This window comes from Melanerpes formicivorus, unplaced genomic scaffold (assembly GCF_026170545.1).
Source record: "Melanerpes formicivorus ecotype bairdi unplaced genomic scaffold, bMelFor1.0.p_v2 SCAF_1, whole genome shotgun sequence".
In the NCBI taxonomy this organism is placed as follows: Eukaryota; Metazoa; Chordata; class Aves; order Piciformes; family Picidae; genus Melanerpes; species Melanerpes formicivorus.
In genome coordinates this window covers 3254907-3267999 of record NW_027142353.1, presented here as the reverse complement: position 1 = coordinate 3267999, position 13093 = coordinate 3254907, and the positions used below count along the sequence as shown (strand labels likewise).

At 37.8% G+C, this 13093-nt stretch overlaps 1 protein-coding gene across 6 annotated transcripts in view; it reads right to left on the bottom strand.

Moving 5' to 3' along the window:
• Positions 1–8865: 8865 nt before the first annotated feature.
• Positions 8866–13093, bottom strand: part of PIBF1 (progesterone immunomodulatory binding factor 1) — a 152223-nt gene continuing 147995 nt past the window's right edge. For 5 of the 6 annotated variants that reach the window (XM_068150832.1, XM_068151075.1, XM_068150908.1 and 2 more), the window contains 2 exons: positions 11135–11314; positions 8866–8957 (listed from right to left, as the gene is read on the bottom strand). In XM_068150832.1, the coding sequence (XP_068006933.1) occupies positions 8901–8957; positions 11135–11314 (237 nt within the window). In that variant the 3' untranslated portion in view covers positions 8866–8900. Of the gene's footprint in view, positions 8958–11134; positions 11315–13093 lie in introns of those variants that run through there. The other variant, XM_068151251.1, reaches the window with a different exon arrangement.

Below are 13093 nucleotides of genomic sequence, written 5' to 3'. Positions count from 1 at the left end.
ATAGAATAGAATAGAATAGAATAGAATAGAATAGGAGTAGAATAAACCAGGCTGGAAGAGATCTTCAAGATCATCGCGTCCAACCCATCAACCAATCCAACCCACCTAAACAACTACACCTATCTACCAGTAAACTATGTACCACTTCACAGAATCACAGATTCACAGAATTAACCAGGTTGGAAAAGACCTTCAAGATCAAGTCCAACCTATCACCCAACACCATCTAAATCATGGCACTAAGTGCCTCATCCAGTCTTTCTTTAAGAACACTTCCAGGGATGGTGACTCCACCACCTCCTTGGGCAGCCCATTCCAATGGGCAATCACTCTTTCTGTGAAGAGTTTCTTCCTAACATCCAGCCTAAACTTCCCCTGGCACAGCTGGAGACTCTGTCCTCTCATTCTGTCAGTGATTGCCTGGGAGAAGAGACCGACCTCCATCTGGATACAACCTCCTTTCAGGTAGTTGTAGGGAGCAGTAAGGCCTCGCCTGAGCCTTCTCCAGGCTGAACAACCCCAGCTCCTTCAGCCTCTCCTCGTAGGGCTTATGTCCCAGACCCCTCACCAGTCTTGTTGCCCTTGCAGGAAACAGTAACATTTAGCACAGAAGCTGCATAACCACTGTAGAGCGCTGTGAAACCAATAGTCTTGCTGGTCCTGTTCAGACTGGGCTCCAGTTTCTGGTCCTATATATAACACATCCAGGATCACACTTCTTATTACCAAACCAGATAAGTGGTATTGAATAGAATAGAATAGAATAGAATAGAATAGAATAGAATAGAATAGAATAGAATAGAATAGAATAGAATAGAATAGAATAGGAGTTAACCAGGATGGAAGAGACCTTTGAGAACATCGAGTCCCACCTATCATCCAACACTATCTAATCAACTAAGCCAGCTAAACCATGGCACCAAGCACCCCATCAAGTCTCTTCCTAAACACCTCCAGTGATGGTGACTCCACCACCTCCCTGGGCAGCCCATTCCAATGGGCAATCACTCTTTCGGTGAAGAACTTCTTCCTAACATCCAGCCTAAAGAGTGAAGTGCTTTGGGTACTGTCATCTCTCTATGTAGAAGTAGGACCTAGCATTGCCATGACTGGGACAGGTTCAGCTGATCATGGAGAATGCTGTTGTATCTGTACTTTTGGTACCTCTGTGGCTGAGTGGCACCAAAGCAGAGTTTTAAGAAACTTACATCTTCATGTTTTCAGAAATTAGAATAAAACAGAAAATCTCTTACATGAAAGAATAATGAGCAGAGCTGAGAAGATGGATAGGCCATTCCTATTTCCATAAACATGCAGTGAATCGGAAAGTTCGCGTATTAAAGGTACTGGGTATTCTAATTAAAACAAGGGCTCTTATTCAAATTAGTAAATGCTGGCCCATGGAGAGTTTGCACTTCTTGTCATGAATCTGAGAATAGATCAGATGAGCCCCCAAAGATGATCATAGAATCACAGAATGGTCCAGGACACAAGGGACCTCCAGAGGTCATCCAGTCCGACCTCCCCACAGTCAGCAAGGACATCCTCAACTGACCAGGCTGCCCAGGGCCTCGTCGAGCCTCACCTTGAATATCTCCAGGGAAGTGGCCTCAATGACCTCCCTGGGCAACCTGTTCCAGTTTTGCACCACCCTCATAGTGAAGAACTTCTTCCTGATACCCAATCTAAATCTGCCCTTCTCTAGTTTGATGCCATTGACCCTCGTCCTGTCACTGCAGGCCTTTGTAAACAGCCTCTCTCCATCCTTCCTGTAGGCCCCCTTCAGGTACTGGAAGGTCGCTATTAGCTCTCCCCAGAGCCTTCTCTTCTCCAGGCTGAAAACCCCCAGCTCCTTCAGCCTGTCCTCGTAGCAGAGGTGGTCTAATCCCCTGATCATTTTCCTGGCCCTCCTCTGGACCCTCTCCATCAGGTCCATGTCCTCCCTATGTTGCTGTTCATGCAGGACAGTAACCATTATATTTTTAAATGACATTAATTTCAAGACAAGGCAAGATTAATTTAATTTTTGACCAAAAGCACCTTGAACATGGATGTTCAGATAGAAAGTATTTTGCTTGGTATTAAATATAATTCAACTCAAATAATGTAACACATTGATGTTAAAAATGAGCATGTATTTATATGTATTATTTCAGTATACAACTACAAAAGAATAATAGTGAATGATCAAAGATTCTTGATGTTATTGCATCCAGAAATGTGAGAATTTACATAATTTGCTTCTTTGTAACTTCAGGGTTCAATGTACTGAAAATACTCTGTATTTGTTTTTAAGTCATTCAGCTATCTCAGCATTACTATTATGGTGTAAAACTATTTGACAAAGGTTTCAGCCTGAACAGATTTGAAATGGCATATCTGAATGAAAACCCACTATATTTCATAGGACTGGGCATTTGGTGTTCATTGACAACAGATCTAATCAGCACCCTTAGGTTTCCCTAAGGGAGATTTCAGACAGCCTCCATTGTGTAGGAGGGCACCCTAGCTGTGCATTGAGATTAGCCTGCAGATTTTACAGGGTTGAGAAAGAAAGGTAAGCTCCCTCCTGCTGTTGCTAAATACTGTTATTGTTCTCCATTCCCTGCTGAATGGAACAAATGCAATTCTGCAGAGTTAATTACTGCAATAATGGAAGAAATGACACAAAATAACAAGGAATGTGGTAATTCAGTAAGGCTCAAGTCACTGATGTATTAGTCCCTTTACTGCTAGTTGTTACTTTCAGGCACGTACTCCTTTGCTTAAAAATACTGAGTGGATTTGGGGGACTTAGTATTTAGGTAATAAATTAATAAACTAAAGATTAATGTGCAAGAAGTGGTGCCTAATGACCTCTTAGGAGTTGTCTGGACAGTACCTGAGAACTGAACAGAGATCTCTTAGGAAGTATCTGTGAAGAAGGACTAAGCCATCCTTGCAGCATGTTTCCTTTTCAATAGCCAAGAAAGAAGACTCACTATAATTCTATTTACATCCTAAAGTAATTTAACCCAAAAGAATGAAAAGGTGACCATTGAATGGGCTGCACCAAAATACTGTATTTTTTTCCTTTCCTACACTTTGTACAGCATCACAGAGATGAGTGATACTAATTTTTGTGTGAACATCTTACACACAGCTTCGGATGACAGCTTGTGAATCTCTGTTTACACAGCTCCACTGGCACTGGGAGCTGTGTGCTTGGAAACCATAGGCCTGTGAAACGTAGAGTGACAAGTCTCCTGTATGTGTGGCACAAGAAAGCTTGGGCACAGAAAGGACCCTCTCAGGAGGTCTTGGAAAGAGCTAGGTGAGAATATTTCTTACTCTTTTAGAAAGGACCACTGCACTTAAGCAACAATCCTGTTTAAAATCTACATATACATTCAAGATGACAACTCTCTTGTCAAAATCAAGCACTACATTGCCAGGCTGTATCTAATAATAATGCACAAAGAAACAAATTCTTCTAGAGAACTGAGTAAGAAGGCAAAAAGAAAGTACTGCATGCTGCAGTATGTATCTCTAAAATCATGATAAAGAGGAGCGCTGGGAATTGCTAACAGTTTCGGCTGCAACGATGAATAATCCAAGTAATCCTCCTTCTATTTAACCAAAAGGAAAAATGAAAAGTCTTTCATTGAAACACAGTCATAAATTCCATCCATAAGACTTTTCCTGCAATTAAGTTACATTTACTGATCCACTACTCCTTAAAAGAAGCATTAACACAAAGACTTCAATTATTCATGGTCAAACAAAGTTGATTCTATTGCTTCAATCAATGCAGCATTCTCTTTTACAGTGGTTATTTCTGTAGTATCTTCAAAAGGGCACACAGTCTATGAAAACATGTAAGTTTCTGAGTAAAAGCTATTTCACAATCAATCCCAACTTTCTGCACTTAATACCACTGCCATTTCCTGCTTTCATGGGGATAAAATTTGCTCATGTTTTTGGGTCCCTTTTATCCTTTAAAGGGTAAGCTGATTAAAATCCATGATTTTTTGAACCCAGTTTCATAAGGAGTTTCTCTCTCAAAAAAAAAAGGAAAACAAAAAAGAAAAGAAAAAGAAAGGTATTTACTGCTATGGAAAACTTATCAGTGAGAAAAAAAATGCAGAGAACTCTGCAAAATGGACTCTCTGGAACAAAGCTGATGGTTCTTCTGCTGTCAGCAGAGGGCTTAAAGAGCTGCAGAGGGTCTAGTTTCTGTCAAGAGCTGTACCTACTTCTACTGCTCAAAGCTTACGCAATACACGCCACTCTTCCATCATTCCCAAGTATTGCCCATTTCCGCTAGCAGTGCCGTCCCCTAAGAGTTAGCACCTTCTAGTGCTGCTGATTGCCGCCCAGCTTCAGCCTGAAATACTCCAAGTGTAACTGCCTTAGTTAAGCTAGGGAAGTACGCATTTTAAAGGTCAAGAGTTCCCAATCAATCCTAGGAATTTAAGAAGGGTGTAATATTGCCCAAAGACACTAAGCAAAACTTGATCTTCAAGGGATACTTGTTTCATTTTCAAAGGTCAGGAATGAATATAGATTTTCAGTATCCTTTGGTATAAGAAAATACCAGAGATACACTTCTTTGACTCAGTAAAAAGTTTGGCAAGTGTTCTCTTAAATGTAATGTTAACAGGGAGATAAATTCTTTCCTCAGTAGACCTTCTAATAAGAACAACCCTGAAAGCTGACAGGCTGTTACAGACTCAAACTGTTGTGTATAAAGCTGTTTTCACATGTGAAACAGACTGAGGACTGAGGCACATGTACATGGTAATATGAACACTTCTTCAAAAGATAGTAATTTGCTTCTAGAAAGTCATGCTCTTCAAGTCATACCTTCCAAAGGCAAGGAAGTTGATGAATGCAAAAGAATTCTACCTGACCTGTCAGAAGTTTAGTAATGTTCCTTTTTATTGCTGTAACTAGTTATCATATAAAAGCATAACTGAAATAGAAAATAACAGCTCAAGTGTAAGAGGTAGCAAACTATATCCCAGAGAAGCTGGAAACTAAACTAAGAGAACTAATATTTGAATTTACAGTTGTTCTTCTTTCACATGGTTTCATGACAGTTTTGTAAGGAAGTCTTGAAGGGCAGGAAGACTACAAATCCCAAGGACATATTGTGTCTTTGTACAGAATATATTTAGAAACTACAATTTCAGTGAAGTATGACCACAGGGTTCAGCAACAAGTCTTAAAAATGTAGGTCCTTGTTAACAAAAGGGCAATTCAATGTTTTCAAATTTCTCCTCAAATAAGGAATTTCCTTGATGTGTTAGAGCAAGGGACAAAAAGGTGAGAAAGCAATTATACTGCTAAAAAAAACCCCCAAGGGACTAAAACATCCTAACCTGCTCTAAAGCAACGGTCCTTCCTTCTTTCCTGTTCAACCCATACGCTTACGAAACTTGTCACTTAAGTAACACCAACTTAACGTACCAAGAAATGTAATAGTGGGCAGAGATTTTTCTATTTCCTCCCTTTGGTTTGAAAAGAGGAACTGAAGATGATTCTACGGGTTGGACGCTTCAGTCACAAGTTGCTTACATGCATGACTACCCTTAAAAATTTCTCTGCATCATTTTTGACTCGTGTACCATTGACACAAGGTTTACTACAATAGGAAAATGCAAAGACCATGAAGATGAATTTTGGAATAATTCATTTGACAGATGTTTGTGAGAAAGAACATCAGTAAAAATGCTGCACAGGTAATGCAACTCAACCTTTTTATTACTTAAAGTGCAAAATGGTTCATTAATTTTTGCTGTAAGGCATTTCACAATTGAATAGTTATATTTAAGTGACATTCTAGCTTTCACATGAAAAGCTTAGAAGGTCTCCTCCTAGATAATTAATTATACCCTTGGTCTATTTAGGAGACACAGGAAAAATACAAAGTCTTCAAGAGAAAAAAAATAATTGCATACTGAAGAGATTTGCATAGGGACTAAATGGAGTACAAGAACTTATCAAGTGCCTAAGGTGTTATAAGTATAGGCTAACAAATTGCTTTTATTTTTGCATCGTTCAAGATGGACCTTGTTAGCAATTTTCTAAAAACACCCCACAAGTTGCCAGAGTATGTTTCCTTGTCATCTGAAGAACTGTTTAAATGTCAGGAAAATTTCACCACAGATCAGCCCAACTTTTTGATTTCTCTAGCAGGTCGGTCTGCCTGGAGGCCACAGAAATGCGCGACACACAATTCATTCTGGAAGCATCAGAATGTGCTTGTGTATTGCATTTCCATGGAAGAATTAAACACTTTGTGTCTTTTGGATGGTAAGAAGTAAACAAATGTTCCTACATAAACTTATTTAGAAATATTACCGTAAGAGTAATTAAGGTTGGATGGCAATTATGAAAATCAATCATCTAGTCCGTCTCAAAGTCAGGTCCATTATACCAGCTTGCTCGGGATACTGTCCATCTGAGTTATGAAACTCTCTGAGGATGAAGATTCCGACACGTGTCTGGGCAACCAGTTCCAGTATATGACTCCACTCACAGTGAAAACATTTTTCATAATAGCTGAGTTTTCTAGTGCTCTATGTTGTATCCATTGCCTCTTACTCTATTGCTGTGCACCTCTGATAGGAGTCTGGCTCTGTTGCCTCTCTAGTGTCCCGTTTGGTAGCTGGGGATTGCAGCAAGTTTCCCCACCAAGCCCCCTAATCTTAAGGCTAAACAAGTCCAAGTTCTCTTGGCCTCCCCTTCTATGTAAAGGCACTCCAGCTTCTGATCATCTTGAGAATCTCTGCCAGACTCACTTCAGTTTGTCAATGTCTATCTTGAACAAGCCCAAAAATTGAATGCAACACTCCAGATGTGGTCTCCCGTAAGCCACACAGAAAGGAAGGATTACTTCTCTCCATCTGCTGGCTATCCTGTTGTTAATACCACCCAGGATGCAGCTGGCTAGCACATTGCTGACTCATGTTCAGTTTTTTGTCCACTAGGACCTTGATGTCTGTTTCTGCTAAGCTGCTTTCCAGCCAGTAATAGCATATGGGTTGCTCTATCCTAGATGTAAGACTGCAGTTGCTTTTGTTGAACTTCACAAGGTTCTTGCTGACCCAGTTTCCAGCCTGTTGAGGCCCTTCCAAGACCCTGCCCTCCAGTGTATAGTCTACTTCCCCAAATTTCTTATTGCCTATGAACTTGCCAAGAGGTGCTACTATTTGTGAGCTGCCAGCTGGTCTTTGCATTGCTGATCACATTTCCATGAGCTTGGTGTGTCAGCCAATTTTCCACCCACCTCACAGTCCACATGTCACCAGTTCTTCTATAAGGATACAATAGGAGAACAAATTGGGAATACTTAAGAATCCAGCTAGTATCTTGCCTAAAACAGTCCTTCTAGATAATAAAATTTATTAAGTATTAGGCAATAACAGAGAAAAATCCTAGTATAGGAAGTTAAACTAGGGACTGTGAGTGAATCATATAAAATATCTACTACAATTAGTATCTGCATATGGGAGCTGTTTTACATGACAGAAAAGTTAACGATTCTATTCACATAAAAACAGAAGTTAGATAAAACCCTAGACTTCAGGAAACCAAGGTTTATTCAGGAATGTCTGTACAGATAGGTTTGTGAGCCCAAGGCTTGTGTATTTTTTCCGTAGTGAACACTAGTTAGCCTAATGAAAGTTATTATCTCTGTCTGTACACCTGGCCTTCCTCACTCACAGAATGATAATTTTAATCCTGTGATGTGCAATCGCTAGCATTTTTACCTCAACCTGTCAGAATTAGAAAAAAATGAATAAAGAAGATTAAGTTTACCTGGAAGTACTGTTGTGCTTCAAACCGCTGTTTGGAAAACGAAGACAAGTGTAACTAGGAATCATAAGCTTGATACAGCTCAGTATTATATAGTAAATAACTGTTGTTCGTGTCTAGCTAGGAGCAATTAATCAGTTGAAGAGACAGTCAAGGAAAAAAGGAGGTAAGAAAAAGGAACTTCCTCTAATGAAATCTGAGCAGTATTTTCAGTATACACTCAAATAATATCCTTTATATTTGTTATGTAGAGAAATGTACTATATGCAGTCAAAAGTGCTTTAAAATATTAGAGGCCTTTTCTACAGTCTAAATAGATGGGGGAGTGGGATAGGTAGACTGTGTTCTTGGGAAGACGTGGCTTATTTTCATACAATTAAATATGCCAAATTATCCATTTCATTATTACATGCTACAGTACTCACACCTAATGGTTCTATTTTTATTATCACACTGATGTAACTACACTAAAGCAAGTATCTCTACACAATTAAATGTCAGCACTGATAATTAAGGTGCTACTTTATTGCTTTTTCAGAACACTTTAACACCCATTTGCCAGAAGAGATGACATCAAACGACAAACTGCACAAATGAAGGTTGGTGAGGAATTAATTTTGTTTCCACCTGACGTGAATTCCCTTCACAGAGAGTAGGACATAGTCTGATGCTAACTTGTGTATATTTAAAAAAAGTCTATGAGCCAGAATAGTTGCAAGGAATGTGGCATGAAACACAGGGGCCAAGAAAAACAATATAAAAAAGCTGAAACGTGCATTAATTGGAACAGTCTGAATAACACATCCTTTAACTGCCCAGACTATGAAAGTGCACAATATGCTAGTGTTTATTTATCTTACAGTTTTCAAATGTATGTTACTAAAACCATTGCATGCATCATTTCCACACATTTTATTCACAGGACAGATCTAAAAGTTATTTTGTGACACCTAAGACCATTTGACAGGCAGAAAAGGAGAGTTAAAAGCTAAACAGTTGTTTGCTTTGGTGGCAGAAAGAGCGTCGTTGTGGTGAAAATAACTTTCTTCAAATAAAAGCTTCCCAAAGGATTAGTTTGAATAATTTTGGGGGAAATGCTATGGTGATGCTCTCTGCTGCAGTTTCTTGTACCATACAGGTGCCTCTTTATTTGTCTGTAAAAGAAAGAACATTGGAATGGTAAGATAGTGAAAGTCAGAAGAAAAATATGCAGTCTCCACTGAAGTCTCTTTCCTTCCCGTGCAGTTCCCAGTGATTGTGCTCTTTGCACAAAACACAAATAAATTAAAAACAAGACTATGCATTAAAAGTTATTGCTAGCACCTCTCTGTATTTAAACTGCCCTGTTTCTGGGTTTTAAAAAGAAGATTATACAATAATAATTAAATCCTTTAAAAATATCAATCACAATAAAAGCATGCATCAAATGTGCCATAAATAGGTTTCATTTGAAATAATATCGGACTTTCCCAGTGGACAAGGGGATGGAACCTAGAAAAGAGATCTTAGGTATGGCTTAACTGACCAACACTTCATGCAGAAATATGATCTTTAAAGGATTATAATTAATAATGCAAGAATTCAGCAGTTTTTTGATGATGTAGAAAGTATTATAATCACAGAGAATTATCTGTGAGCAACTTTGCCTTGTCCTCATGATCCTACAGGCTACTGCTATACAGTCAGGATTGATTAACATTCTTGTGGCAAATTTGCTTGTTGTTTGTATACAGATATAAAACTAACTGAAGGTTGAACAAGTTAAAGACTGTTCTGCTTTCAGGGTTGGGTATAATCTCTTGTGTTAGTGAGTACTGTCTCCTTGGTCTGTTGTCCCTAAACTTGTCCCTTTCTAGTTCCATTTTCTGTCTGCTTTCTATATGTTCTTTCCTGCAAGACTTAGTAACCATTCAATTAAAAAATCAACTTTATTCAGCTGTCCTTTTAGTGGGAGATCTCATCACATTTTAATATCCAACTTTCTTTCATTTTGAAGATTTCAGCTAAAAAAATATAATTAAAAATCTGCTCTATTTGTGCAATCTTTTGAAATTCTAGAAATTGACCTAAATTAGCAGGATTTTCATAGCATAGCAGGATTTTCACAGTACTACTAACTTCTTTTCCCATCTAGGAAGAAACCTTGCTGTCTGCTCATATTCGGTTCCCTGCTCAAAAGGCTGACAAGCCTAGAATTTTTTAAAGATAAACTGGTCACAATTTTGAAGTATAAAAGCACTGAATAGCTCCTTCAAAGATGGGGTTTGGGAAGGATGATTTAATACTACTGAAAGGGTCGTGGAGGAGACAACACTGGGTATGCCTATGTTTCATCTTACATGATTCTATCCAAGCAAATTTTGAACTCCTAAAATCCCCAAATGCCCTCAATAACACATCCAAGAGATGCAATAATTCCCTACATTTTGTATTATAAACCCAGTACCTGATGTGCTGCAACACAAACCTCATATTCTTTAAGACACTCAATTTTAAAATCTCTACCAGGTAAAAAAAACAAAGGGAAAAGAACTATATAGATGTATGTCTGAGTCAAAACAGGACATGTGCTATGCAGTGTGGATACAGCCTACCCTAAAGAAAAGTAGTTTTAAGTGTAAATAAATGTCATGATTTGTTTTTTGATTCAGCATTGCAACTTGGCTCTCTTAAATACATCGGTTTAGACACAGTCATAATCAGAAACTCCTAAAGGGTTTTCTTGAAGCTTTCCAGTACTAGAGGTAGCAAGGCTGAAGTAAGACGCTTGAAGTATTAAAATCCAAGCATTTAGTTTCTAATGATGTAAATCACATTTTTGCTGTATCATGTATCCATACTAACAGAGGTGATATCAATACTGGGCAGGTACTTTCAAAAAACATGTTTAGATAGATACACACATTAATATATATAAGTATACATAATATAGGTATACATAAATACACCTGTTTCCTCACTTCTGCTCCTCTTATGTACCTATGCACAGTCACCTCATACACGATCGAGGAGATTTAAAATTGCATACATAGACTGTGGATCCCTTCAGCTATCAAAATTTTGCTAACTGCTCTTAATATTGTAATATTCTAGTGGCACTTAAAAGAAATAATCTAGCTCATTGCAAATTTAAGATGTAGAAATACCAAATAGCTAAATAACATGATAAACCATAATTTATCTCCACAGCTTTGACCATTCCCATAAAGAGTTGCAAGTGTTCAGCTGAATTAAAGATGCATCTTGCAGGATGAAGCCACAGTTTTCATTTTAAGAAGTGAAGAGGCTTATCAATAAAGCTTATGGCACTTACTCTTATCACAGTACTTACAAATAGCGTTGGCTTAGGTGTAAATATATTCCCATCTTCATGTTCTGGCAGCAGCTTTAGCGAAGGGCTTGATTTGTTTTTTGCCGTTGCACTTTTTACATCAGTATGAGACTGAGGTAAATTTTGTTCATAGTGTTTACCATGTAGACTAATTAGAATCTGTTTCATTGTGGCTAGTTCCTATAAAACCACAAAAGAACAACCCTAAGTTATTCGGTAAAATTACACCTGAAACGACTAAGTATTTATTTGTTAATGATAAATTTATATTCACCAACCTAAATGTGGAAATGGATCGGTAAATCTAACAAGCATGAACATATATTTGGCATAACTAATAACACCACTAATTGGACACTAGTAGAAGTAAGAAAACAAAAAAAAGACATGCAGGATTTACACTACTCAGAATATCTGTTGCTTAAAGGGTGTAAAAAAGAACCTTTACTGTATAATAAGGAATCCACTATCTCTTTTAAGTTAAGCTTCCATTTAACCTAAGATAAGTCTTGAATTTTTTTTGTCAGGCCAGTGTGAGTGTATAAAGCTAATTTGAGTGAGTGTGTCCAATTGTGCTTTCAAATGCACAGAAGTATTACAAATATATTGCTAAAAATGGATATGTGTCTTTATATCCAGCTCAGAAACGAAAAATCAATGACAGTCCATAAGACGACCTACAGCAAACCCAGGATTGGAGTGGAAAATACATTCTTTGAAAAACAGAAGTTCCAACATGGAAAAAGAGAAACAAATGCATAGAGAAATGCAGACTTTCTGGTTTGCTTTGCAAACAATCTGGATTAATTTAAAAAGCAACCTTATCTTACTGCTTAGCTGAACAACACAGATTATTCAAAATGTGCAGGAGAGTGAGACAGGAAAAAACCATAGTATTTTCTGATGGTAACTGGACATCTTCTTCTGTCATCTTTCATCACAATGCCTAAGATTCTCTCCCCCCACATGTAATGGGTGTAATTGCTATTACAGAAAGTTACAGAATCCAAGGCATTATTTATTGTTATTATTCCTGGTGCTATTATTATTTAGAGCATTTGTTACTGCAAAACTAGAACAGCAGGGGCAGTGGAAAAGACTTCCAAAAGTAAATTTTAAGACGATTTAACATTTTTTTTTTAACTAGCCCTGGTTTTGTTTGCTTGCTCTGTACAAATGCTGTTGCCTTCAATAAGCTCTACTATTAATGTGTTAGCATTCTATATAATTAATGTTATATCACAGCTCTCAATCAGAACAGGGTAATTTATATTTGTAGCTGAATGATAAACATTTTGTTATATCTTACCTATTTCTTAGTACCTGCCCAAAAACTATAGACGCACATTCTATTTTCATTGCATTAGTAGTAATCAGTTAAAAAAAACCCTCAGCCTTTTATAACATTCCTGCCATATACCTTCTGTCTGTCCACTGCTGTAAAGAAGATACAAAGTCAAAAGAATCGTGAAGTTGCCTTTAAATTGTCCCATGCTAACTCAGTTACATGCATGCACGTTAAACTCCACAGGCTGGCTTTATCGAGTGTACAAATTGTTCTTGTATCTCAGTCATTTAATATTAACTATTTGCATAATTCAGCCATGTGTGGTGGCATGTTGAAACAGCATGACTGCAGAGCAGCTGTTTAAAAGGACTGCACAGTTGATGCCAACATGTTTTTCAAAGCTGTAAACTCTGCAAAGATGTTGCCAAAGCGACACATAGACAGCATTTCTTGATGAAAATAACTCAAGCAAATATACAGCAAATAAATACACCATCACAGGAGACTGAATTGTACTTAGCAATGTTTTGACGTTAACAAATGCTGTTCCTATACTTGAACTGCAGTATTCTGTGGCCCAACCAGTTGCACATTTGAATAAGACAAAACCCCAAAACTGTCAAGCGGATTTATTTCACAAATAGTTGAAACCTCTACGTGTAGGATCAAAT